This window comes from Rana temporaria, chromosome 13 (genome assembly GCF_905171775.1).
Source record: "Rana temporaria chromosome 13, aRanTem1.1, whole genome shotgun sequence".
In the NCBI taxonomy this organism is placed as follows: domain Eukaryota; kingdom Metazoa; phylum Chordata; class Amphibia; order Anura; family Ranidae; genus Rana; species Rana temporaria.
In genome coordinates this window covers 89574091-89595089 of record NC_053501.1, presented here as the reverse complement: position 1 = coordinate 89595089, position 20999 = coordinate 89574091, and the positions used below count along the sequence as shown (strand labels likewise).

Sequence of the window (20999 nt, the reverse complement as noted above, 5' to 3'; positions counted from 1 at the left end):
GTCATGTATATATTCATCTTTTTAAAAAAAGAACGGTATTAAAAGAAATAAAGGGGATGCCGTTGCTGACCATGAAAGGGTTAACATCGTTAACCACTTGGTGCTTGCGTTGGACGGTTACAGCGCGGGCTTAAAATGCTGGGAGGGCGTCCATGAACATCCTCCTGTGCTCATGGTGCCCGCATGCCCTCTGTGGCACGTTTTGTGATCCTTGGGACTTGGCTGATCACAGATCGAGGTAAAGGGCCAATCCCAGCGGACCTTTACCACGTGATCAGCTGTCAACTCATGACAGTTGATCACAGAAGTTAACAGAAGCTGGTTATCAGAAAAAAAACAAAGCTGTTAACCGGCTTCTGTTACATGGACATTGGTCCCCACAGTGCCCACCAGTGCTTCTAATCAGTGCCAACCAGTGCCCCCTACCAGTGCCCATCAGGACTGCTAATTAGTGCCCACCAGTGCCAACTATCAGTGCAGCCAATCAGTGCCCCATCATCAGTGTCACTTATCAGTGACCATCAGTGCCACCTATATGTGCCCATCAGTGCCTCCCATCAGTGCAGCCTCATCAGTGCCCACCAGTGCCGCCTCATTAGTGTCCATCAGTGCCCATCATTGCTGCCTCATCAGTGCCCATCAGTGCAGCCTATCTGTGCAGCCTATCAGCACCCATCAGTGAAGGAGAAACAGTACCTGTTTGCAAAATTTTATATCATACTATAAAAAACATATTTTTTTTTTTAAATTTACAGTATTTTTTGTTTGTTTAGCAAAAAAATAAAAAACACAGTGGTGATTAAATACAAGCAAAAAAAAAGCTCTATTTGTGTGAAAAAAAATGATAAAAATGTAATTTGGGTACAGTGTTGCATGACCGTGCAATTGTTATTTAAAGTGCGTCAGCACTAAAAGCTCAAAATTTGCCTGGGCAGGAAGGTGGTGAAAGTGCCCAGTAAGCAAGGGGTTAAATTAGGGCATACATTGTATATATGGGCGTTAAATGCAAAAATGTATCAAGCACCCATGTTACCGAATCCGCAACACCCTGATTGCTCCTAAAAATCTTCAAAATGTTTTGATTCTCCATAAAAGACACAATATCCAGGCCCACAAGACTGAAACGTGTTAACATCTGCTGTCTGGATATTGTGTCTTTTATGAAGAGACAATACATTTCGAAGACTTTTAAGAGCAAGCAAGGAATTAAATTATCTTCATGATTGTAATTGCAGCTGTGCGACTGCCTTTTCGCACCCAGGAGCTCTGGAAGATCTCCTTATCCCTTTGAATTGTAGCACCTTATCGTCACTTTATTTTATGGACCCATGTAACCTAAGCCTGGCCAATGGTAGGAGAACATGCTACATCCTTGGTAGTCATTGGAAAGAAGAATGCTCCTTCATTGGTGTCAGTGTGTGGAAAACTGCTCCATCATTGACATCAGTGGAATGGACCATGCCCCAGCTTTATTATTAGTAGGAGTAGGAGGAAGAAAGACACAGCATTGGTGGCCAGTGGGAGGAAGTATGCCCTAGGTGTGGTGTCAGAAGGAGGAAAGATGCTCCATTATTGGTGTCAAAGGGAGGAAGAATGCTCCACTGCCAGTGGTCAGTGGGAGGTAGAATGCCTTGGTTGGTCAATTGTAGGTAGAATGCCCAAGTGTTGGTGGTAAGAAGGAGGAACAATGCCCCAGCATTGGTGTCAGTGAAATGAACTGTGACAAAACCGCCCAGCAACCCGCTTGAGTTCTGTCAGTTGATGTGGGACATCGGTCATGAACCCTCTGTCTGGCTGCCAGCGCTTCAACTGGGTGGTCTTTACCATTCCGGGGCTCAGTCTTCTGCTGGGGAGGGGAGCCGACTGCCCGACTCCCTGGAACTCTGGAGTTGTTGTCAGTGGTTGGTAGCACTTTGCTTTGTTTGCCTGCTGGAGACCCAACATCATCCGCTCCAGCTAAATGTTGGGGAGGAAGGCCGGCTTCCCCCACTCCCAGACTGTGGATCTGCTGCTGGGGAGGAAGGATGGTAACTTTTTTTTCCCAACTGTATCTGCCATTGGGAAGATGAGCCAGTTTTAAGGCGTAAGCCGGCGTAAGTGTGGGTGTGACCTTATGCAAATGATGGCCTGAGCGTGGAGCACTGGCTTACGCCTGGCGAATCATCAACGAAGCATGCGCAGTGAAGTCGACGTATGATCGCTTCCTTGTGCGCATGCTCACAACTACGCCGACCCAACTTCCTGGTATACGCCGGCCTACCGGCTTACGCCGAGCGCATAAATACTCCCAGACATGCGCCCGTCCGACGCAAAATTACATCCTGCTTTTTCCCCCTCTGAGCAAGGTAATTTTGCTGTACTATGGCTGCTACAGTGAACAAGAGGACGAGGAATTTTTCTCCCCAGGAGAATAAGGACATTAATAAGAAGATAAATGACCTGAAGCTCCGTGTGTGGGAGAAGCTGGCCGCCATTCGGAAGCACCAGAGGGGCATGGGTGGCGGATCACCCTGCAATATCAGTTTGACCCCGGAGGAGGAGGTGGTCGCCCGGTGTCTGCAGAGTGAGCAGTTGGAGGGCGTTGAGTACTTTGATTTCTGTGATGATGCCTCGAGGACAGGTAAGTGTGTTATATCCCCTATCCGGTGTGTAGCATGTGAGGGGGTGGAAGGGAACATGTGACAAGTGTGTGGGTCCCCCAACATGTGACTGCTTTATGTCATCCACAGATGTGCAGGAGGGAGCGGGCCCATCTGCTGCCGGTGGCCATCCCACGACATCTTCCCCGGAACAGCCTCAGCCAGACCCCCTAGATCCAGCAGTGGAGGGGAGTGGCCACACCTCTCCTCTCGAGGAGGTGGTGGAGGAGTCGGTGGACCTTGGGCAGATATGCCTCATTATAGAGGAGTCCACTGTTCTGCCTGGGCCCTCTCACAACTCCCCCCCATCAGGGGAAGCCCCTCTGTGGCAGGGACCGGCAGGGGAACCCCCTCAAGGGGCTCACCCTACACCCGCTCCCAAGCGTCTTCTGCCCCAAGGAAGGCGACAAGGAAGACTAGGGGTGTACCTCTAAGTGTACAGGACCAACTAGCCCTGGACCAGGACCAGCAGACCTGGCATATGGGGGAGATAGCCGGGCACCTGCACCGGGTGGCAGAAAACACTGCCCAGATTTATGACGCAGTGCAGGATGGCAATGCCAATAGTGCAGCAGTGATCACCTGCGTTGGGGAGCTGCAGGCCACCACTGTGAACCTAGTGGCAGAGGTTCAAACCCTTACTGAGGCCATCCACGCCAACAGAGCTGCCATCCAGGAGGAGGGGAGGCAGAGGCAGCGCAAACCAGCGGCATAACCTCACCCGCCAGCTGAGGATGCAGGCCCAGACTAACCACTTTCTGAGCTGAATTGCCGTGGCCTTGGAGGGCAGGCAGCCATCACCTGCCAGGAGTGGCACACCCGGGGATGAGCCACCTCCAGATGTAAAGGCTCCCCCCAGGCAGCTGAGGAGCCAGAGAGCTGCCACCAGGCGCAGCCCCCGTCAGGCCAAATGAGTGCCTTTTTTTTTTTTACTCAGGATTTGAGTTTTTTTGGTTTATGCTCAGGTCATGAGCCTTTTTTTTTATTTATCTAAGCACACGGTGAGGAGTGCTGGCTACAGTGTGACCGGTGTGTGAATGTGGGGGTGACACTCCCGCCAGTAAGGGGTGTCACCCTCGGTCGTCGGGGGGAAATTATCCCCATGACTGTGTGAATGTGGTATGAATGGACAGCGACATAATTGGGGCCTTGGCGTGGCGTGGCGTTGCTGCTCCCAAGTCCTGCATGGTGGACTCGGGTTAATCCAATGTGATGTGGATGTGGTGTGTGTGAGCTAGGGACCACAGTGGTGTGCATGCGTGCATTCTCCTTGTGCCATGATGAATGTGTATGTTTAACATGCAAAGATGTCTTCTGTGAGGTGTCTCCTGACTGCTGTTCCCTCAGCAGATGGTGTAGCCTCATTTAGGGGGGGATTGTGTGGTTCGGGGGTCAGGTCATCACGTAGGTCAATCTCCAGGCCCTTTCTCATGGCGTAGTTGTGCAGCATGCAACATGCACCGATGATCTGGCACACAAAATTTTGGGATTTCAACAGGGTCCCTCCGGACTTATCCAGGCATCGAAAATGGGACTTCAGGAGGCCAAAGGTGCGTTCCACCACTGCACAGGTACGTATGTGTGCAGCATTGTAGTTTATCTCTCCTCTGGTTTGGGGATTCCGGTATGGAGTCAGGAGATGGGGTCTAAGTGCATATGCAGATTCACCTGGAAGGGAAAAGACAGGAGGATGTTAGTCGTGCATGTGCCCCTCGTGATGTCTGCATCGTGGGGTCGGACAGTCATGCCTGACACCCATGTCACTCACCAACCAGCCAGCTGTCCCCATACACGTTCTGTTCAAAATCTGTTGGGATGTTGCTTTGACGGTATATGTAGCTGTCATTGCTGGACCCTGGGTGTTTGGCATCAGCTATCACCTGTACGTTGATGGAATGCCAGTGCTTCCGATTGCGGTATATGTGCTCTGTGTCACGAGGGGGGGGGCCGTAGTGCCACATGTGTGCAATCAATGGCCCCCACGGTGCATGGGAATCTAGCAATTCTGTAGAAATCCGCCATTGCCTTCTGCCGCAGATGCTCCTGGGTGGGTCTGATGAAGTGGTGGGACATGCGTCTGAGGATTGCAGGGACAACCTGGTGCACACATCTGCTCATGGTGGATTGTGACATCCCAGCCACAACTCCTCTTGTACACTGAAAAGATCCACTGGCGAGGAAATGCAGTGTTGCCAGGACCTTGACCAGTAGCTGCACTGCATGTGAGCGGTGTGTCTGGCTGGTGATGTCATCATGCAGGGTTGTGGCTAATTCTAGGATGGCATCAGGGCTGAATCTGAAGATGCGATACACCTCCGAATCACCCATGCCAAAGACGTTTATGCGCGTGCGGTATATCCTCTCCTGTGCCTTCCCACGAGTCGGTGGACCCATTAGTAGTGCTAGGACCACGGCTGCCCCTGGCATGTTGGCACACAGATGTGTTCTCCTGCAGGTGTGGTTGCTCAGCTTGCTCAGCTCGTCCGTAACGGTGCTGCTGTAGCTGCTCTCCAGCTGACCTGTGCACGTCTGGTGCAAAGATAATCCAGCTTTTTGATGGAATAACTTTAGGCCTGACGTACGACTTATGCGCACCGCGCGTAGCCTGCGTCGGGCGCACTTGCATGCGTGAATCGGCGTATCTCCCTCATTTGCATATTTGAATAGGAAATCAATGTGAGCGCAAGATGCGTCGAGCGTAAATATGTGCCCACGACACTCCGGCATAGGAAAGTGTAGTCGGTTGGAGGAAGCCTATTTTCAGGCGTATTTAGTTCTGTGGCTATGGAACATAAATACGCCGGCGCATATTTACACTTACGCGGCGTATCTGTAGATACACCGGCGTAAGTCTTTCTGAATCTGGCTAACAGACTCTGGAAATTTAGGCCCGGGGCCTAGCTGCTCCATTACCAACAAAGACTGCTCCATACTGTGAGACTCATAGCAGATGTTAATATCATCAGTTCAAGCCACCTGTCTTTCACCCATTGTTAATTGTGTTAATGAAGACCTTTATTGTCTGTTTGTTTTATAGCAAACTATTGTGGGATGTGTTTATATTTGTAATAATGTGTATTGTACAGTACTTTGTGTTCAGTATTGTAGGCGCCAAATAGTCTTGTCATCTAGGCTGGTTTAAGTGACTAGTTAATAAGCTCATGTTAAGTATATCACTGTAAGTTATGAGTTGCTAGAGGGGAGGTAGCTTAGTTTATGTTGGCTGTTGTTTAGCTATGGTAATTATATTCCTGTTTACAGTTTGTATTGTTAGGGTAATATAATCAGTAGGGGAATGTAGTTCTGTGGGGTTTAAAGTATGTGTCTGAGTTTTAAGAGTCATTCCTTTGGAGTTTACCTCACATCTTGTCTGTGTACGATGGTTGGGGTAAAAAGGGCTGATATTAGCTCTTGGCCCTCTCGGAATGGTTTGGAGGGCACAAAGCGCTGTTTGGTGGAAGGAAGCATCTATACTGGGTGCCAAGCAGTTCCATCACAGGAGTAGGAGACATGCCCCAGTGTTAATGTCAGTGAAACATTCCCGAGACATGGCTTGGGTCTGTGGAATCCTGGGAGTTTTTTGTTTTTGTTTGGCCTTTAATGGATTAAATAATTTATTTTTATTAAACATTCTAGCATGTACTGTGCAGTGCCATGGAGATTAATTTATATTGGTTCCTTTTTTAAGACTGCAGTGAATGTACATTAGTGATGTATGACGCGCATCAGAAGAAGGTGAGAAGTGCTGTTCGAAGTGTTGAAGATCGTCTCACAAATATGCATCCTTCAAATCAGGTACTGCATATTGTCACAATGGCTGCATGTCATGTTCATTTACATGTGATGCCGCATACACACGGTCGTTTTTTGTCTTGGAAAAAAACGTTGTTTTTTATCATGAAAAAAAACTATGGCCCGGATTCAAAGAGGTCTGCGCATTATTTACGGAGGCGCAGGGCAACGATTTTGCCCTGCTCCCCCGCAAATTTGCTCTGCTGCCCTTGATTCACGGAGCAGAAGCTCCGTGAATTGCGCTGGCGCGCCGGCAAAATTGCCCGGCGGTAGAGCACGCAATTTAAATGATCCCCTATATATATATATATATATATATATATATGGTCGTGGCCCTCTGACCGAGAGAGATGTGGATCACATAAACACGCAACAAGACTTACAACATAAATAGACTTGAAGTGTGCCTTGGTGGTCTGGTCAGTATGCCAAGAAAAGGGGGCATACCCAAGGTAAGTAATGGGTAGTTAATTGAAGAAGGATATGCTGAGAAGTGCCCTGAAAAAGGGAAGGGCAGGAGGGTGTCGAATGCGATTGAATGCGCAGACTCACATGAGGTGAGCTGGGAAGAGTCGGCCCAGTGACATGTAGTACCGCACAATGAACCGACAAAGAGCATGTGTGAGTGGGCTGCTTAAATACCCTCCGGGCTCCTCCCATAAACTCAGGCCACCATTTTGGCCTTCTAATTTATGGTCGTGGCCCTCTGACCGAGAGAGATGTGGATCACATAAACACGCGACAAGACTTACAACATAAATAGACCTGAAGTGTGCCTTGGTGGTCTGGTCAGTATGCCAAGAAAAGGGGGGCAAAAGACTCAGATAGGGAAATAGTTTTATTGATTTCTTGTATTTATTAAGCCAGCTTGGTAAAGGCTTGTGCCATTTCTTCCTGAGGATTTGGGATGTATGTGGCAAAACAAGGAGACTTCCATCAGCCTGGTATCTTGATTACGTGGTCTGGTATTCCCTGTTGGGGGGCAGCTGAGGCTGCTCTAATTCGGAAAGAATGTCCAGAGAACTGACTGGGGTTTGAAGCCCAAGTTACTTAGGAGGTTTCTGACATGCTTGTCAAACTGGCTGCCACTCAGGGAGCTGGTTTAGAAAGGGTAGCAACGAGCTACCATCAGATTGGCTGGGTAGCTGGAGCAGTAGTCGGTCAAGCAACTTCACTGGGCGTCAGGCGTTGTTAGTCTGAAACAGGTTGATGTCAGCCCCTGGGGCTGGTTTGTTGCGTTTGCAGACTGGGAGAGTGTAGTGGTTCGAAAGCGAGTCGGGTGGCGTCAGAGCAGTGTCTGAATGCCGGAGCTGCTGACTGTAAATTCACTAGGTCGTAGGGAACCGTAGAAGGCCTGGTAGCTGTTTGGGTGACTAGGCTGGGCAAAGCCCTAAACAGGGAACGAGTAAGGATTTCAGACATGTCTCTAAAGAGTGCACTCTTGAAAGGTAGGCACTTGCCACTGACTACAGGTTGGTGCTTCTGTATGCCCTGTAGGAGGGACTTGACTGCATGGGCTTGAAAATACTGATAGTTTACTGGGGTCCTGCAGGGACAGGAAATGCTGGATGCCATCTAGATATGGCATGATAGTATTGTGAGAAAGGGTCAGCTGCATGTGGCAATACGATAGGAAGGCTAGGACATGTCTAACGTTGCCTATTGCTGCTCCGGGGCAAGGGGCCAAAAATTAGCGGTTAGTGTTCCAAGCAGTGCGATAGGCCTTCAGTTTGTTGCGTGCCAAGGAGTGGATAATAAGCTGGGTTGCGTTGGTGAGATCTGACTTCAGTCCATCGTCAACAATGACCAGGGTGGGACAGGGATAGCTGTTGGGTCGGCTCCAGTCTCTTGCTGGAAAAACAAATTAAGGTTGGAATGGGAAACCGCATCAGCTGCGATTTTGCATTTGCCTGGAATATGTCTACATAAGATATTAACTGGTGATGGAGTGACAGCTGCGCGAGCCTGCGCACGAAGGACGTGATGGGGAGTGACTTAGATCTACCCTAATTGATGATGTCGGCTGTGGCCTGATTGTCTGTGGTAAAGAACATTGTCTGTCCTGTTCTAGTGTGGCCCCAGACCTTGGCAGATGCTACGATGGGGTTCAGCACGAGGCGTGATGAAGACTGGGTGAAGCAGAAATTTAAGAGAATTTCTGGATGCCAAGGTTTTGGAGAACCAGTGGCGGCCGAAAAATGGCCGCAAATGCCTGTGGGGGCTCGGCTGACACTGCCGGGATGAAGATTGAAATGCTGTTCTATCAGGTGGGGAAGTTGTCCCACATAGCTAACTCTGCTACTGATGCTTGGTCTAGTTTGAGAACTTGGACTGGATCTTGCATTGGTGTGAGAAAATCAAGACAATACACAGGTGCTCAACAAGACATACATGTGCTCGCTGACCAAGGTGCCCTCACAGACCAACGTGTGCCCGCAGACCAGCGTCCGCCAGCAGACCAGCGTGCGCCAGCAGACCAGCGTGCACTCGCAGACCAAAGTGCACTCGCAGGTGCTGGATGGAAACCTGAACTAACCGCAGGGAAAGAAAAAACAGAGAAAAGATGAGTGGCCCGTGTGCCACTGAAGATGAATGGCCAACTGGGTGCCACTGTGTGTTTGTGTGGCTGATTGTTTGTCACTGAGGTGTGTTTGCAAGTTTAGTTTGTATTCAGGTTTGCACGTAGGTGCGTGCTGCAAACAATATTGTGTGGTTGCAAGGGTGTCAGTGAGTGTCAGGTTGCTGGAACGATATTGTGTGGTTGCAGGGGCCTCGATGAATATGAAGGTTTGTTTTTTTTGTTTTTTTTTAGTGTATTTTGTGCGTGTACTCGAGAGAGGAGCCGGATTGCAGGAGTTGGGAGTAGGCAGGCCTCCCCCAGAGGCAATCTGCCACCTTTCTCCATGCCCCGGGTGGCAATGGTGGGTGTGTGAGGGGGTCCTCCCACACAGCCCGCCCTACCTGCTCCGCTTTGAAGCCCAATGGGACAGAGGGACTCCCTTTAAGGGAGTGAGAGGATTAGCCCGCTCAACCAGCCCCGTTAGTCCTTCGCCTCTCTTTTTAGAGACCGCGTAGCACACCCACCGGGAGCCGGGCTGAGACCACCAAACTCAATTCACATGTAGCCGAGACCGGGATCCGAACCCCTAGCTGTAGAGGTGAATGGCTTGTCAGCGCAGTGCCAATCGCATTGAGCCACTGCAGCTCCCTTGAAGGTTTGTTTTGAGACGGCATTGCGTGGTTGCAAGGGTCTCAGTCTGGTTTGCTGGGACGGTATTGCGTGGTTGCAAGGGTCTCAGTCTGGTTTGCTGAGACGATATTGCGTTGTGGCAAAGGTCTCGATGATTATGAGGTTTGTTTTGAGATGGCATTGTGTGGTTGCACGGGTCTCAACAAGTGAGGGGTTGCTGAGACGATGTTGCGTTTTGCAATGATCTCTAATGAGTGTCAGGCCTCTGAGACGACTTTGTACGGCTGCAAGGGTCTGAACGGGTGTCAGGTTGCTGAGACGATATGGGCCTGGATTCACAGACAGAGTCGCACATTTATGCCGCCGTAGCGTATCTCCTGTACGCTACGCCAACGCAGCGCAGAGAGGAAAGCACTGCATTCAGCAAGCTATTGCTCCCAATGCTGCGTCGGCGTGGCGTAGATTTCAAAGGCGCAGGCCGGCGTAGGTAGAAGTGGGTGTGACCCCCATGCAAATGATTTAGAAAAGGTTCCTGTAACAGGATGGAGTGTGGGATTTTAGATGATGCAAAAATGGGTATATGTAACAAAAAAATATGTATAAGCCTGATCAAACCCCAAACAAATGGATCATACAAGCAAACAATTGATTAAATATAAAAGATTTATTACAAAAAATAGAAAATTAGAAAAGTTTAACATAAGTTAAAAATGTTCAGACATGAAATGGAAAAAGTACTAATAGTGCAGATGACTGCACGTAGTCTTCTTCAGACCCCACGTAGAGAGGTTCAACTAGTTTCGCCGGTAAGGCTTCGTCAGGAACCCGTGGAGGGTGATAGTCTATAATAATTAAATAATATATTACAATATAGTTGAAAAAATGAATCAAAATAGAATAGCATGAATCTATTACAAGATAAAATAATAATAATAATAAATATACAATCAGAGTAAGTATGCTATATTGTATACATATAGGTTATGGTAGCCACATTGGGCTGCAATATATTGAACATTGGAAACTGTATGATGATTGTGGACTATGGAGCCGCTCCTACCTGATAGTAGTGGGATGAGGTCACAAAGAACAGCGATCGCAACAGAACCATAACCCGGATGCAAGCGCCCTCTATTGGTGGAAGGTGTCCCTGTTATAACAAGGATAGACCTGAGAGACAACGCAAGCCCATGAATAGACCTAATGGGAGGAAAGGAAGATAGACAATACCCATTGACACAGGGGCATAGAATACATAGATTTATCGATTAAGTGTATAGCGACAAAGTGCGCAAGAGATTGCTACATAAGCAAATAACACATATGGTTAGACAATAGCGAGTAACTTACGGCCATAGCCTACTGAGTAATTCAGAAGAGGGGTAAATGAAGGTACAGGTGTCGGGTAGATGGATGTTATAATTGAGCCGTGGTTCCAAGAAGGTATGTTGAATGGCCGATCAAATAAACAGAGACCCTTACTGCATAGCAGAAAGGAGCCTAAAAAAAGGGATTTAATTAATTAAATCAATTAATTCAGAATATGTAAATAATGAGTAAGTGAATAAAGGTGAAAGCTGCCAATCATTTTTCAATTCCTCTGTCTCAGGGACTCCATGCCCAATACCCCTACACCCTGTCCCCATGTACCCCTCCCAAATGTTTAGCAGATGGTAATTCATTCCCAGCTATTCCAGTGTTGTATACCTTTTGGCTCTGAGAATAGGTATCGCTTATGTCAGGTCTGACTGTCGTGCTGCCAATGGGTTAGAATTTGGATTCAAAACCATCTTCTTTAAACACCCTGACAGCACGCTCTCAGCATGACATTATTATGTTTTGCTATATTATTGTAAAGTAATTTCTTATGGCATCCGTGCGTTTTACCGCACAGAAACACTAATATGTATGGTATAAACCTTTGTGCCTGTGGACTTGTTAGCCGCTCCTCTCCTTTCAGCTGTCTCTTTTTATGTGTTTCCCTCATTCATTGTATGTTCTTTTTCCCCTCCCCTCCCTCCCCTTCTCATAGTCTCTCCTCCCTGGCTAGTCATTTTGTCTTTTTACTACGTTTATATCTTATTCTCTACTCCCCTTTCCCATCCACCCACTTTTTCTTCTTTTCCCTTTATTTTATTTTATTATTATTTTTTCTCATTTTCTTCCTTTTCCTTTTCCTTTTTCTTTTCTTCTTTTTTCCTTTGTCTTTTTTCTTTCCTCTCTATCATGTTCTTCTTCTACAACAGTGGGAACATTGTTGCCGCATACAGCGTTCGCGTCGCATCCCTCTTCCTGGTTTGCAGTGCTCCCTATGACAGCGCTCCATGAATGCCTATGTGAGTGGTTGGGGGCCTGTGCCAGCGCTGTCACTATCATCGCTGAATTCGTGCGGAGGCACGAATGTTAGCACAGGTCCGCTCTGCGACCCACGCCATTGGCTGCAGTGTGTTGGTCATTCCTCTGACCGCGCCCACTGCTGTTCCCTGTTCGGCGCCGCCTCTCTGGGCGTCACAGGCTGTGTCTGTGCGACTGAGCTGGGCGGCGCTAGCAGGGGAATCCCAAGTGACGTCAGCCGCCCAATCCCGCCCACTTTGATTAGGCGGACGGCCCACACACAGGTGGTGCCGTTACAGCCTAATAGAGGACACTACATAGGCAGCTCACACAGCTATCAGCTTCAGTGTGAGCTCGCTGTGTATGTGAAGACAGCATCGACATTGATCCGTGGGTTTCCAGTTTTGCAAGGTATGCATTTGGCCAATCACTCTCTCTCCCTGGTGAATTCTTGCAGTGATCTTTTCTTTGTAATATTCTAATTACTTCCTCTTTGTAACTTGCATTCCTAAATCTGCAGATTCACTTGTCCTATTGAAACTTGAGAAGCTTCTAATACACTTGGCGCTGTGGTCCCTTTTTGCCTTCAAGCAAATGATGTGGCCACGCTGACTAGGTATTCCTGATTCAATTTAATTAATTTTTTCTTACAACTTGTGTATCAAAAAATCTTTTCTATACATTCTTTTCGTTTCATACAAGTGCAGTGCTACTCTGTGGCATATCATGCACCTTGTTGTTGAAGTTTCATTATACTATCACACTTCAACCTTAAGATATACTACTAAGCTAACTTATATATATATATATATATATATATATATATATATATATATATATATATATATATACTCTCCTTTCATAGACTTTTGGCAGCTTTCACCTTTATTCACTTACTCATTATTTACCTATTCTGAATTAATTGATTTAATTAATTAAATCCCTTTTTTTAGGCTCCTTTCTGCTATGCAGTAAGGGTCTCTGTTTATTTGATCGGCCATTCAACATACCTTCTTGGAACCACGGCTCAATTATAACATCCATCTACCCGACACCTGTACCTTCATTTACCCAACTTCTGAATTACTCAGTAGGCTATGGCAGTAAGTTACTCGCTATTGTCTAACCATATGTGTTATTTGCTTATGTAGCAATCTCTTGCGCACTTTGTCGCTATACACTTAATCGATAAATCTATGTATTCTATCCCCCTGTGTCAATGGGTATTGTCTATCTTCCTTTCCTCCCATTAGGTCTATTCATGGGCTTGCGTTGTCTCTCAGGTCTATCCTTGTTATAACAGGGACACCTTCCACCAATAGAGGGCGCTTGCATCCGGGTTATGGTTCTGTTGCGATCGCTGTTCTTTGTGACCTCATCCCACTACTATCAGGTAGGAGCGGCTCCATAGTCCACAATCATCATACGGTTTCCAATGTTCAATATATTGCAGCCCAATGTGGCTACCATAACCTATGTGTATACAATATAGCATACTTACTCTGATTGTATATTTATTATTATTATTTTATCTTGTAATAGATTCATGCTATTCTATTTTGATTCATTTTTTCAACTATATTGTAATATGTTATTTAATTATTATAGACTATCACCCTCCACGGGTTCCTGACGAAGCCTTACCGGCGAAACTAGTTGAACCTCTCTACGTGGGGTCTGAAGAAGACTACGTGCAGTCATCTGCACTATTAGTACTTTTTCCATTTCATGTCTGAACATTTTTAACTTATGTTAAACTTTTCTAATTTTCTATTTTTTGTAATAAATCTTTTATATTTAATCAATTGTTTGCTTGTATGATCCATTTGTTTGGGGTTTGATCAGGCTTATACATATTTTTTTGTTACATATACCCATTTTTGCATCATCTAAAATCCCACACTCCATCCTGTTACAGGAACCTTTTCTAAATCGCATCCCAAGTGGGATTATGATGCATATGGCTTTCTATCTTTAATCAATGTGTGCTCTATAATTTAATCTATACCCATGGTCCGAGCGTGGAGCAGTGTTTTACGCCCGGCGTATCATGAACGGTGCATGCGCCATGACACGAACGCATGCATTGCACCCCTATGCGCATGCTCACAACCACGCCGGCGCAACTTCCTTAGATACGCCGGCCCACCGGCTTACGCCGAGCACATAAATACACCCAGCCATACGCCCGTCCAGCGCAAAAGTACACCAGCTTGCTTGTCTTCCCCCTGGAGCACAGTACTTTTGCGTTCTGATACTGAGGTGGACAGGGATAGGAGAAAAACAAATTCTCTGCAGATGAGAGGGCGATACTGACCTCAGCCATCTCTAAGTATGACACATACCTCCATGGGGCACAGAGCGCCAGGACCAGCAGGGCCAGGAAGCAAGAGATCCTCCAGAAGGTCACCCTGGAGATCAATGCCCTTGGGCATGAATCCAGGACCTGGAAGGACATTACCAAGAAGATTAACGACATGCCTCGGCGTGTCCGGGATAAGCTGGCCAGCATCAAAAGGCACCTCAGGGGCACGGGGGGCGGATCAGCTTCTTCAATCAGGCTGACAGCTGAGGAGGAGGTCATTTCCATGTGCCTGGAGCAGGAGCAGGTGGAGGGCCTGGAGGGCTTTGACTCTAGTGAACAGAACTTGAGGACAGGTAAGTGTGTTTTATCCCCCATCCGGTGTGTAGCATGTGAGGGGGTGGAAGGGAACATGTGACAAGTGTGTAGGTCCACCAACATGTGAATGCTTTGTGTCATCCACAGATGTGCTGGAGGGAGCTGGGCCATCGTCTGCGTGTGTCCGACCCACGCCATCCCTGGAACATCCTCAGCCTCAGCCTGACCCCCTGGGAAGCCATGAGACAGCGGTGGAGGGGAGTGCCCACACCTCTGGTCTAGAGGTAGTTGAGGAGGAGCCGGTGGATCTCCACCAGGAGGAATACCTCTATCTTGAGGAGGCTTCCAACTTCCCCGGACCCTCAGAGACCTCCACGCCCACCAGGGGATCCCCCTCCCGGGCTACCCCATTCAGGGCTACCCCATCCAGGGGAACCCCCTCCCGGGCTACCCCATCCAGGGGAACCCCCTCAAGGGCTACCCCGTCCAGACGGACACAAGCCTCTCCATCCCCCAGGAAGGCTTTGAGGAAGACCAGGGGTGTAGCTGTATCCCTCCAAGAAGGGCTGGAGAGGGAGCAGGCATGGCAGACAAGCCACATGGGAGATCTAGCCTGTGACCTACACCGTGTGGCTGACAGCCTGGCCTCATTTGTTGGGTCCTCAGCAAAGACCCAGGCTGAGTGCATAGTGGCTGTGCAGGGCACCGCAGCCGCTATGCAGCAGTGCCTCACCCAGCAGGCTGAGCATACCAGCTCCACCTCGGACTGCCTGCAGGAGGTGAGCGCAAACTGCGCTGCCATGGTCACATGCCTGGGTGACCAATCCGAGACCCTTGAGGCCATGTGTCACCACATGGTAGCAGGGGGTCCCTCACCATCTGGGGACCAGGGTTTGGATGTGCAGGTCAGCCTTGATCGTAATACCATGGCGATTGGGGAGCTGCAGGCCACAGCAGCAGGCATCGTGGCGGAGGTGAAGAGCCTGGGAGTGGTCATACAGGCCAACACTGCCGCTATCCAGGCGGAGGGTCAGCAGAACAGGCGCCTACAGCGCCAGACCAACACAGGCAGCTGTGGATGCAGGCTGAGGCCAACAGTGTGCTAACACGCATTGCCGTAGCGTTGGAGGGCATGCAGGCAACATCTGCCAGGAGCGACAGCCCAGGGGATGCACCTCCTCCTGATGCCCCACCCCCCCACCCCAATCGTCGCCACGACTATTGAGGAGCCGAACCCTGGGCACGAGGCCTGGCCCACGAGAGGGCAAATGACTCTCCTCTGGATGTATGCCGCTCAGACTATGAGCTTTATTTATGTTTTGAGAGACGTGCACAGATGGATGTGCCATCCTCCTGTAAGGGCATGCCACGTCGGACAATGGCATGATCCCTATTTTCTTTTTTTTAGTCACTGCACACGGTCAGGAGTGCAGGCTACAGTGTGACTGGTGTGTGAATGTGTGTGTGACATTCCTGCCAGCAAGGCATGTCACCTTGGATCATCAGGGAGAGGTTATCCCCACGACCGTGTGAATGTTGAATGAATGGACAGCAACATCATTGGGGCCTTGGTGTGGCATTGCTGCTCCCAAGTCCTGCGCGGTGGACTTGGGATAAACCAATGTGAGGTGGATGTGGTGTGTGAGCTAGGGACCACAGTGGTGTGCATGCGTGCATTGTCCATGTGCCATGATGAATGTGTGTGTTTAACGTGCAAAGATGCGTTCCACGAGGCAACTCCTGACTGCTGTTCCCTCAGCAGACGGGGTAGCCTCGGACGGGGGGGACTGTGTGGCTGGTTATTTTATCATGCAGGGCTGTGGCTAATTCCAGGATGGCATCAGGGCTGAATCTGAAGATGCGATACACCTCCGATTCCCCCATGCCAAAGACGTTCATGCGTGTTCGGTATATCCTCTCCTGTGCCCTCCTCCGTGCCTGTGGACGCAGTAGTGCTATGACCATGGCTGCCCCTGGCATGTTGGCATACAGATGTGTTGTCCTGCAAGTGTGGTTGCTCAGCTCGTTCGTAACGGTGCTGCTGCAGCTGCTCTCCAGCTGACCTGTGCACGTCTGTTGCTGAGTTACACCTCCTTTATGGGGAATAACTATGCACCGGACGTACAACTTATGCGCATATCGCGTAGCCTGCGTCGGGCGCATGTACGTTCGTGAATCGCCGTATCTCCCTCATTTGCATATTTGAATACAAAATCAATGGGAGCGCCACATGCGTCCAGTGTAAATATGCGCCCACTCTACGCCGGCGTAGGCAAGTTACGTCGGTGGGATGAAGCCTGTTTTTAGGCGTATCTTAGTTTGTGGGTCCGGCGCACAGATACGACGGCGCACATTTGCACTTACGCGGCGTATCTTGATACGTCGGCGCAAGTGCTTTGTGAATCCGGGCCATGGTGTTTTGCAATGGTCTCAAATCAGTGTTGGGCTGCTGAGACGACTTTGTATGGCTGCAAGGGTCTGAACGGGTGTCAGGTTGCTGAGACGGTACTGCGTTTGCAATGGTTTCAAATAAGTGTCAGGTTGCTAAGACGACTTTGTATGGCTGCAAAGGTCTGAACGGGTGTCAGGTTGCTGAGACGAGATTGTGTGGTTGCAAAGGTCTAGATAAGTGTGAGGTAGCTGAGATGATATTACATTTTGCAAGGGTCTCAAATGAGTGTCAAGTTGCTGAGACAATATTCCCTGCTTTTTTTTTATGAAAACTAGTGTTTTTTCGGGGAGGTTTCTAAACTCAACTGCCTAGAAATGATTATAAAGGGTCCCGTGTACATGGACTGATAAGATAACATAGAGGAGAGATCAGGGGCGGCTGAAAAACACCCAACTGTTCCTAAACGTCCGTTTACCAACAGTAGTGTACCTGAGGCCTAAGACTATTTGTCTGGCTGCAAGAGTCTCAATGAATGCCAGGTTGCTGGGGCGAGACTGTGTGGTCACAAAGGTCTTTGACGAGTGGGAGGTTGCTCGAGATGGTATTGCGTGGTTTGCAAGGGTCTCGATGAGTGTGGGGCTGCTGAGACGGTATTGCGTTTGCAAGGGTCTCAACAAGGGTGTCAGGCTGCTGAGACGATTTTGCGTGGTTGCAATGGTCTCAACAGGTGTCAGGTTGCTGGGCCGAGATTGCGTGGTGGCAACTTTTTTTTTTTCTGCGTTTTTATATATATTTTTTTGCGTTTATATATATATATATATATATATATATATATATATATATATATATATATTTTGCGTTTTGTAAGGGTCATGTGTTGCAAGGGTCTTAACAAGGGTGTCAGGCTGCTCAGATCATTTTGTGTGGTTGCAAGGGTCTCAATGAGTGTGGGGCTGCTGAGACGGTCTTGCGTTTGCAAGGGTCTCAACATCGGTGTGAAGCTGCTGAGACAGAATTGCGTGGTTGCAAGGGTCTTGATGAGTGTGGGGCTGCTGAGACGGTATTGCGTTTGCAAGAGTCTCAACAAGGGTGTCAGGCTGCTGAGACGATTTTGCTTGGTTGCAATGGTCTCAACAGGTGTCAGGTTGCTGGGCCGAGATTGCGTGGTGGCAACGTTCTTTTTTTTTTTGCGTTTTTATATATTTTTTTTCTTTTTGCATTATATATATATATATATATATATATATATATATATATTGCATTCTGTAAGGGTCATGTGTTGCAAGGGTCTTAACAAGGGTTTTAGGCTGCTGAGACGATTTTGTGTGGTTGCAAGGGTCTCGATGAGTGTGGGGCTGCTGAGACGGTATTGCGTTTGCAAGGGTCTCAACAAGGGTGTCAGGCTGCTGAGACGATTTTGCGTGGTTGCAATGGTCTCAACAGGTGTCAGGTTGCTGGGCTTATGCCGCGTACAGACGGTCGTTTTTTTGTAATGAAAAAAAACGACGTCTTTGAAAACGTCATTTAAAATGACCGTGTGTGGGGAAAACGTCGTTTTATGTCTTCTGAAAAACGACAACAAATTTTTTTCGAACATGTTCAAATTTTTTGTGTCGTTTTTCAAAACGTCGTTTTTTGTGTCAATTAAAATGATAGTGTGTGGGCAAAACGACGTTGAAAACAACGTTTTTAAACCCGCACATGCTCAGAAGCAAGTTATGAAGTTAGTGTGACTAATGCAGGATTGCCTCTTGTCACCTAACTCTGACTGCTTTGGATGAGTCACCATTGCCTATATTTTTGTGAATTATTTAAGTTATGAAGCGAGCTTCAATGGAACAGAGTGCCGTCGTACGTGCTGAACGTAACCGCGCTTTGCTAGAGCATTTTGAAAAACGATGGTGTGTAGGCAACGTCGTTTTTGAAAATGAAGTTTCAAAAACGTTGTTTTATTTCATGATTTAAAACTTCATTTTTTTTCATCACAAAAAACGACCGTCTGGCAACGTTTTTTGTTTTTTTTTGGCATTTTGTAAGGGTTATGTTTTGCAAGGGTCTTAACAAGGGTATCAGGCTGCTGAGATGATTTGCATGGTTGCAAGGTCTCAATCAATAAGAATTGGGTTACTGAGAAAGGATAGAAACACCTGGTTTGTTTGTACCTTTAAGCAAGCAGTATAAGGTAGAAGGACAACGCCTGTTTGAATCGTAGGTTCCGTAGGGGCCACTAACGAACGATATGGGAGACAACAAATGGTAGCAAATTGATAGGACATAAAGAATGTAACAACAAATCTTACTTGCGACAGTGGGCCATGCGAGTGAGTTCGCGGCGGACTGTGGTTGGAGTGAAACATGTCGGGAAGGTGTAGCGTGATGCCGTGCATGGGGCAAAACAACGAGGTTTGGTGTAGAAAATAGAACGCGATAAGTGCGTACGAATGCTTTGTAAGCTCCACTGCGGGAAGCGGACATATGGTATGGGTGACACCGCGATCGGCCACGAATTTGACATGACAAACAAGCTAACGAATCCTACTTGGGACAGTGAATGTGCGACTGGGTTTGCTTGGATTGGAGCGGGTGTGCAATACATCTGAAGAGTGTGGTGTGGCGCCATGCATGACGCACGGCAATAACTTTGGTAAATAAATGAGATAGAAGAACCGTGTACAAACAATTCGTAAGTTCTTCTGCGGGAACTAAAACATACGGCATGGGGGAAACAACGAATGACGATGGTAGAAAGTATGCAATGTATCTGATACAAAACGGTTATAAAGAGAAATGACTGATACAAAACGGTTGTAAAATGCATGAAATTAATCCGATAGGAATCGGTAGTAAGGAGTATTAAACAAATCTGATACGAATTGGTTGTAGATTGTATGCTACCCCTTGCTTTGAAACCGAACACCTACCAACCACCCATCCCCCCAGGCTAATCAAGTGCAGACAAGGCACCTGGTGGGTCCAATTAGCACCTCAATCTGCCAAAGAACCCATACAAACAAAAAAAATACATGCTAATCTCCAAATGGATGAGACGCCAACCCCATGGACAGTGAATTTTATAACCAGTGAAGCCTGTGGCGAGTGATATCAGACAACGACTGACAGTGGCTCGGAGGCTTGGATTTACAAATTAATCGTATGTTTGGCAGGAGGAAGTTACAAATGTAGTACGCCTGAGCCTTTTTTCAAAAGGGATGCAGGATAGGAAGCATAACGAATTGCAAGATTGCACATGATACGAAAAGGTTTGAATACTACCGGCGACAGTAAGCGGGAACCGCCGACAAAGACCATGGAGAAGCCGCAATGCGCTTGCGATGTTAAATTGCGATTGAATGGGCAGACTCACGGACATGAGGTGAGCTGGGAAGAGTCGGCCCAGTGACGTGTAGTACCGCACACTGAACCGACAAAGAGCATGTGTGAGTGGGCTGCTTAAATACCCTCCCGGCTCCTCCCATAAACTCAGGCCACCATATTGGCCTTCTGATATATATACTGTATATATATATATATATATATATATATATATATATATATATATATATATATATATATATATATTTTTTTTTTTTTTTTTTTTTTAAAGATATTTTTCTTTAATTTTTTCAACAACACACAAAAGAAAAAAAGAAAAAAACAGACTTTGATTTTTCACTGCATCTGAGCATTACATACATGCATTGGAACATACATTAAACAGTGTTCATGTCTGGTGTCTCCTGTTTATTTAGCATGAGAATTACAGTACTAAGTAATACACCTGCACTAATATAAAGTCAACAGGAGGGTGTACATGACATAGGTCCAGTGCATCAAAAGGGCTCATTATCCAACATGTGGTCTGCCTGATGTAAGGGTTAGGGGGCTGGACAGCCATCTGCCCCATATCTTGTGAAAGGCTTTGGTTCGTTTCCGAACCTCAAATGTGAGTTTATACAGAGGTATCGAGTCATTAACCAGTGTGGCAGAGCGAGGCTCTGTCCCAGTAGAAATGGTGTTAAAATGGACACAGGG

General features: G+C 47.5%; 1 protein-coding gene across 1 annotated transcript in view; it reads left to right on the top strand.

The window, feature by feature from the left end:
* The window catches only part of LOC120920072 (receptor-interacting serine/threonine-protein kinase 3-like), a 103888-nt gene that overhangs the window by 14984 nt on the left and 67905 nt on the right, over positions 1-20999 (top strand). Inside the window, exon 3 of the mRNA XM_040331986.1 lies at positions 6328-6434. Within this exon, the coding sequence (XP_040187920.1) occupies positions 6328-6434 (107 nt within the window). The remainder of the gene's footprint in view (positions 1-6327; positions 6435-20999) is intronic.